Source organism: Alexandromys fortis, unplaced genomic scaffold (assembly GCF_014885135.2).
Source record: "Alexandromys fortis isolate MF-2015 unplaced genomic scaffold, M_Fortis_MF-2015_v1.1 scaffold_43, whole genome shotgun sequence".
NCBI lineage: Eukaryota > Metazoa > Chordata > Mammalia > Rodentia > Cricetidae > Alexandromys > Alexandromys fortis.
The window spans coordinates 7731893-7739764 of record NW_026067928.1 but is presented as its reverse complement, the minus strand read 5'-3'; the positions used below and the strand labels follow the sequence as shown (position 1 = coordinate 7739764).

The window sequence follows — 7872 nt, the reverse complement described above, 5'->3', positions numbered from 1 at the left end:
TTTTTTTTTTTTTTTTTTTTTTTTTTTTTTTTTTTGTTGCAACAGAGACCATTTCAGTAAACTGCAGCTTGTCATAATGCAAAGAACAGCTAATTGTGGGATGCCTACCCCCTGTGGATACATCTACAACACACCTCCTGCACCTAAGGCTCAGGGAACATCTTGGAAGGGGGATGGAAGGATTGTAAGAGACAGAGGACCCTGACCAAAAGCCGCTGTGAGATTGTGTCTCCTAGTAATGATAGCAAAACCTTGACCATGATAACCTCAACAGTTTGACTGGCCTAAACAGGGCCTGAACTAGAAACAACACTAATTAGATAGGCCAAAGGAAAAATCTCATGGGACTCTACCGTAGATAAAGAACAAGAGAGGAATGATTAGAGCAGGAGAATTAGGCTACCTGGGGGGTGAATTCTTAGTTATTCAGTATCAGGTTGTCAGTACTGAAATCATATACATTCAAGTATTATTAAATGGACTCATCAGGTTTGTATATTAATGTGTTTATGTATGTGGCAGTAAAGGAAAAGGTTCTAATTTGAGGGGGCACTTGGAGGAATTGGAAGGAGGAAAGAGAAGGGGGAATGATATAATTTTATTTTATTTTATTTTATTATTTTTTTTTTTTTTTGGTTTTTCGAGACAGGGTTTCTCTGTGGCTTTGGAGCCTGTCCTGGAACTAGCTCTGTAGACCAGGCTGGTCTCGAACTCACAGAGATCCGCCTGCCTCTGCCTCCCGAGTGCTGGGATTAAAGGCGTGCGCCACCATCGCCCGGCTATAATTTTATTTTAATAAAAAATATGGTAGAGAGTAATCAGAGATGACCACATGCCTCCACATACCTGCACACATATATATAAACTTATACCACACACATAAAACATTGCTGGCTCTGATGATTGGGAAAATGAAAAGAAGGAATATGTATTATTGGTCTTGTCATTATGGAATTCAGTATGGAAGATCTTCAAGAAACTAAAATAGTACTAATATGATCTTCCCATACAACTGCTTATATCATCAAAATCAACAGTGATACTTGCAATGCCCTGTTATTGGGAATATTCACTGTAGCCAAATTACAGGATCAGCCTGTGTGTTTTATCAGTGGATGAGTGAATGGGTTTTTATATAAAGTAGTAAGTTATTCAGCAGTAAGGTTGAACAAAATTATATAATTTACAGGAAAATGGTGGAACTGAAGGTTGTATGTTAAGTGAAGTAAACTGGACTCAGAGAAAAATTACTACAGTTTTCCTGTCTTATTCAGAACTTGAATTTAAAAACCAAGCCTGAAAGTATCTGGGAAAAGGAAGGAAACCAGAAAGTATATAGAGGGAGGAAATGGAGTGAATCTGAGTCGACAACATTACACATATGAAATTGCCAGTGAAGTCTACAATTAATAATCTAAAAATGGATTTTGATGGTTATGTAAAAAATGTATGTTTCATAATCTTATTTTGTAATGTAGATGCTTCATAATTCTTAATAGCCTTTATTGTAAGTAAATTATATGCAAGTGTTTTTGGTTTGTTTGAATAAAACAGTATAGTAATGAAGCTATCGTAATTAAATTTCATATTCTATGTATTATGTCTTTTGCCATGAAATTTGTTTCTTCTTTGTTTTTGATTTTTTTTTTTTGAGATGTGAGTTTCTTGGTGTAGCTCTAGCTACACCTGGAACTGCTCTGTAGACCAGCCAGCTTTGAACTCAGAGAGATCCATAAGAGCTAGATTAAAGGTGTGAGCCGCCACTGCCCAATTTGAAATTTGGGTTTTTTGAAAGACTAATCCTAAGCATAGAATATAGAATTATGACTTGCAAATTAAATGGTTTTCATGAATATAAAATAAAAAATTGATCAGAGCAGATGTGGGTTTGTAACTATGTTCTAAAGCTATTGAGATTATTTGTTTTAATTTCCACCCCAAGTAAACTCCAGCTCCTCACAAATGGAAACTTGGGTTAAATTCCACCGGTTATCTTCCACTGAAATTCTAAAAAGTTTAGGATAGTTGAACAGGGCAAATCTTAAAAATACTATAGTAGAAGCTGGGTGGTTGTGGCACACGCCTTTCATCCAGCAGAGGGAGGGAGATCTCTGAGTTCAAGGACAGCCTGGTCTACAGCCTGAGTTTCTGGACAGCCAGGGATACACAGAGAAACCCTGTCTTGAAGTACAGCCATATACATATGGTGGAATGCCAGTGTTTTCTGTACTGTTCTTACCAATCTGACATCATTAAGTTAAAATACAAATGTGATGATCGTGTTAGAGAATTGCTTGCAGCTTTTCTTTTTAGGCTTAGTCTGATTCTAGCTTAAATTATTAAAACAGTTTAATTATTTTCAAGAATTTTACTGGTTTTCTCCATTTCTTTTAATTCCATCATTTAGTATAATTTCCTTCTTACTATCTAGAAGAGACTAATGTTCTTAATAGCTATATGCTTTCTTTATATTTTTCAAAATGTTTATCTTCTGTGTATATGTGTATGGGCATGTTTGTCATTGCGTGCCTGTGGCAGCTTGCTAGGTTACTTTGACACACTGAGCCCTTTCACTGCCTCCATCCCTGTGCTTTTAATGAGTGGTATGAAGCTGGACCTCTGCAACTCCATTTTAAAACTAAAAGTGTTTTCTTAGTAGTTTTATTAAGGTTTGTTCATATAGTGATGAAGTTTTATTCTTAGGCTTTTAAGTAATTTTGTGACTGACCATAATAATCTGAATAATTCGTCCAGAGTCACTGAAACTGTTAATCTGGTGGGTAATTCAGATGTTTTATGTTCATTTTATTCTATTTTGCTGGAATCTTTCTTTGGTGTTAACTCTTTCCAAACCTTGGGTTCTTTCTATTGGGTTCTGTTGGCCTGGGCTGTCTTTTCTAAACAGTCATAAAGTACGCTTGCACTCAGTTCTGATCCTTACAAGAGTTAAGGCACCACATGGGTGGTAGGAATCGAGTTTGTTACCTCTGCAAGAATGTTCAGTGCTCTTAACCATCAAGTCATCTAGTACAAAGGAAGTTTTGAAAATAAGTTTTCATAAAATTTCTCATGTACCATTAAAAATGTTCTTCCATTTCTAGTATAACTAACTTCAAGTCTTGAAAATGGAAGTAGAATTATGAGAAAATTGATTTATAGTTATTGAGTAACAAGATATCAGGGCACCTAGCAACAAAGCAGGCATTTATGATCTCAAAGTTTTTATAGTCAGGAATTTAGGACTAGGCTAGTTGGATATTTCCGTCTCTCATGGGATTGTGGTCAGACTGTTGGAAGTAAAACTTAGGTTTCCTTGGAACTTCAGAATCTGCTCTGAGGCTTATTTACATGTACTGTTTGCATTTTGTTTTGTGCCCTAATTTCATTTATTGCCCTAGGATAGTCTCCATGATACTGCTTGAATGCTCTAGGATATTGAGTATGATTAAAAAGGTGACAGAAAAAAAAAAGCAAGGGAGATGCCATAATGCCATTTTTACCCCAGCCCATAAGTAAGACATGCCATAAAATCTGCCATGCATAAGCATACTGACCTATTACTCAAGTGAGGAGAGAATTAGGTGGCAACTCTTGGAAGGGAGGATTGAAGACCTTTTGGATATTATTTTAAAATTACCAGTGATGTAGACTGAAAATTCCTTGCACTATAGATAGTAAGTGTTGTATTTTTTTTGAATGTGTATGTATGTGTTTATGTGAGTGTGTGTACATTGCGTGTGGAGGCTGTAGGTCTATGTTGATTGCCTCCAGCTTTTTTATTTTTTTTAAAAACAGGATCTCTTCCCAAACCTGGAGCTCATTGATTTGGTTAGGTTGACTAGCTGGCCATAGCTACAGATCTGCCTGTGTCTGTCCCCACAGTGCTGCAGTTCTAAGTATGCCATGACAGTATTTTTTGGTTTTTATTTTTGTATTTATTGTTATGTGGATGCTAAATATCTGAACTCAGGTCTTCATTGCTTGCTCAACACACTTTTTATGGACTGAGCCATCTCCCCAGCTTTTGTATTTTTGTTTTGTTTTGAGACAGGGGTCTCTCTGTAATCTTTTCTGTCCTGGAACTTGCTGTTGGTAGCCTAACCTTGAATTCAGAGATCCAACTGCTTCTGCCTCCTGAGTGCTAGGACTAAAGGCTTGTATCTAGCTTTGTTTGGTTTGTTGCTTTGATCCTTTAATATCATATATATTTAAAAGTTACTGTTAAATTTTGTATCATCAGTAACTTTAAAGAGAATCTTTCTTACTTACATTGTTGGTGTGAATTAAGTAGTTGTTTTTTGTGCTAAGCCTTTACATTAAATTCAAGCTAGGTATCTGTTTCTGAGTTAGGATTTCATTGAGTGGATAGTAAGGATCCTGGAGGCTTTTAAGGCATGGGTGTGGGAGTTTGAGGAATTCAGAGGATTGTGAAATAGTGGTCTTTGAGAAATAAGGAAGAAATAAGGAAATAATAAGGATAGAGTGCAGGATGTGAGCTAAGGGAACTGACTTGGGCTGCAACTGAGGCTGCTGAGAGGTAAAGCCCAGGAGGATTTTTACAGAAAATAATATGGGAGGTGCATAGGAGTTGGTGGTTGTAACACTCATCATGTAGAGAGATGATGAATTGTTTATCTAGTTTCTGGGCATTTCATTGTAAAGAGGGAGTCCTCCACAGTGGTTAAAAAGTGTGAGCATTAGAGTTGAATAGTTTGGTTTTAAATATTGGCTCACTCATTACTTATTTAATAGTCTTAGGGGACCTGCCTAACGTTTTCCTACTCACCTCAGTTTTTTCTCAGTAAAGTGAGAGCTTTCCATATAATAGCAGAGCTAGCCTAGTTTATGGAACAGAACGAGTTCAGTAAAGCTAGCTATTGCTGTTATTTTGTTGTTTGTTAAGTGATCCTTAGTTAAATAACACATTTTATTTAGTTTTTGAGTTGGACAAACATGATTTCAGCATTAGAGCATTCCTTTCTGACCCAGTCTCTCCTTTATTGAAGCAACCAACACTTCGTCATACAAGTAACCATAATTATTAGTTTATACTTATGCATAGGTATTATTTATTTGTAACAGTCCACGTATATAATCTCTTCCTTACAAATAGTAGCATATTGTTTACACTTTTCTATATGTTGCTTTTCATATTAAAGAAGTTCCTTTTCCTAAGTATATTATTTTTGAGTATTTTGTTGCCTGTCGTTCCCCAATGTGAATTTAATATAATTAATTTTTCTAGTTCTCTTTAAATGGCCATCCCTCCCCAACTCCCTGCCTGTGGTACTGAGTTAATCTTAATTATAGAAACTTAGTGCTTGAGGAATCTGTCTTTTTTTTTAACTCAACGGTTCTCAACTTGTGGGTTGTGACCCCTTTGGGGGTTGAAGGACCCTTTTCATGGGGTCGCCCAAGACCATTGGAAAACATAGGTATTTACATTATGATTCATAGCAATAGCAAAATTACAGTTATGAAGTGGCAGCAAAAATTATATGGTTGGGGAGCAGCATGAACTGTATTGGAACATTAGGAAGATTGAAAACCTCTGTTTTAGAGCTTTTAGTCCTATTTTTTGAGTCTTTATTCTGAAGACTGTTTTTTATACAACGGTATTTTGCTGACAAGAATTTTGTATTACAATATGACTCAGGTTTTTCTCTAATGCTAGTAATTTTCTATAGTGGGTTCATGTTTCTACTTTCAATTTAATGAGATTTTTTAAAATCTAACCTACCTTTATTTTAGATTTACTTATTTATTATGTGTATAGAGTTCTACCTGCATTTGTGCCTGCAGGCCAGAAGAGGGCATGTGCTTGCTGGGAACTAAACTCAGGATCTCTGGAAGAAGAGCCAGTGCTCTTAACCTCAGAGCCATCTCTATCCCCCCCCCCCCCAACTTGGTTTTTAAAGATAGTTAACCAAATTTCATACTGCTTGAATTCTATTTTTATAAAATATAAATTCCTAATGCATTTGATTTGCTTTCTAGCTTTTCTGCCCTTTTATGTATCGAGGGGGGGGGGTGATATACTTACTTACCTATTTATCTACTCATTCATTCACTCATCCACCTATTTATTTATTTATTTGTGTGGGTTTATTTTCTTTTTTATGTGTAGAGTGTTTTGTCTGTTTTTGTGTATATATGTGTGTACCACATGCATACCTGCTACCCTTGGAGATCAGAAGAGGGTATTTGATCCTCATGAGCTGGAGTTACAGATGGTTATGAGCCTCCATTTGAATTCTGGAAACTGAACTAGGAACTGCAAAAGCAAGTGCTCCTAATTACTCATCCATCTCTCCAATCCCAGTAACATTCTTTTAAGAAATTATGTTTTTAAGAAGTGATGCAGCATGTAAAATATATTAACATAAGGAAAACATATTCATTCAGGGCCTTTCATGAGCCTAGTGTTTTTTACATATATTAACTCAATTATATGTCATATTTTGCAAGTTTTAACTCAGTTATAGACTGTGAAATCATTTATGGTTAAGTTTCATTCAAATTTTTCTTTTCCCTTTTAGCTGTGATGCCGATCCATCAGCCCTAGCAAAATATGTCTTGGCTCTGGTAAAGAAAGACAAAAGTGAGAAGGAATTAAAGGCGTTATGTATTGATCAGCTTGATGTCTTTCTTCAGAAAGGTAACACCCTTAGTTTTAAAAACACTTTTTGAGTAAGTTATATAAAATAAGATTATGGACTGAATATTAAAGGAATTTAGCCCCTTGTAACAAAGCTTTTAGCTGTAACAATATTGAATACACATATTACTGATTATATATATGACTGGTTTCCTCAGTATCTTTTATAGTTGTTTTGTAACATAGACTAACATATTCAGGAAATGGCTGCCTATTTTAGACAATACTAAGAAAATATCTTGGACTTTTGTATAGGGCATCTTTTCAACTTTGTTATACATTTCCCACATCTAGATAATGACTAGTTCTTGTATTTATATATTAGTTGTGCTACATGTCAAAGAATAGTCATGGATGGAAGCAGCTGGCCAAGAAACTTGTCATTCTAGTCTTGAAACATGAATGAATTGTTGTCATGGAACTTGTTCCATTATACACTGCTTGGCAAGCTATTGATCAGGGTGTTGAGGAACTTGCTGTGTAGAACCCATTAAAGTCTTACTGGATATATTTTATTCTGTGAACTTTTTGGTTTTATTTTTAGAGACACAGATATTTGTGGAGAAGCTTTTTGATGCTGTGAATACAAAGAGTTACCTACCTCCTCCAGAGCAACCATCATCAGGAAGCCTGAAGGTAGATTTTCTTCAGCACCAAGAAAAAGATATAAAAAAAGAAGAGGTGAGAATTCGTTATATTGTGTTGGCTCCTTGAGTTCTTTGAAGGCATTATTAGTCAAGTTTTCTGCATTTTCTATTGTGTGTCCTAAATACTTGTTCCTATGTTTAGGGACTTCTATAGGAGTAATTAATGAACTAGGAATTTAGTTGTAATCATGGCAATGATTTAGTTAATACAAAAGAGTTAAAAGTTACCAAAGAAAAATGGTTTGCGAGGAAATCTGGTGGAAAATTAGTGCAAGTATCAAGATTCACTGGGGTCACATGGGATATGCTTAATTTTCCTCGAGACTAGTTATAGCAGCAAGACGTATTTTGAATTAAAAAAATTATCTTATCCTGTTTATGGATGTTTTGCCTAGGTGTTTATGTATCATGTGTGTGCCTATAGCCGGGTGATGGTGGCGCACGCCTTTAATCCCAGCACTGGGGAGGCAGAGGCAGGCGGATCTCTGGGAGTTCGAGACCAGCCTGGTCTACAAGAGCTAGTTCCAGGACAGGCTCCAAAGCCACAGAGAAACCCTGTCTCGAAAA

The 7872-nt window shown here is 36.0% G+C and overlaps 1 protein-coding gene across 21 annotated transcripts in view; it reads left to right on the top strand.

Annotated features, from left to right (window-relative positions):
* The window catches only part of Rbm26 (RNA binding motif protein 26), a 74826-nt gene that overhangs the window by 14667 nt on the left and 52287 nt on the right, over positions 1-7872 (top strand). For all 21 annotated transcript variants that reach the window (XM_050144642.1, XM_050144641.1, XM_050144635.1 and 18 more), the window contains 2 exons: positions 6540-6658; positions 7203-7339. In XM_050144642.1, the coding sequence (XP_050000599.1) occupies positions 6540-6658; positions 7203-7339 (256 nt within the window). The remainder of the gene's footprint in view (positions 1-6539; positions 6659-7202; positions 7340-7872) is intronic.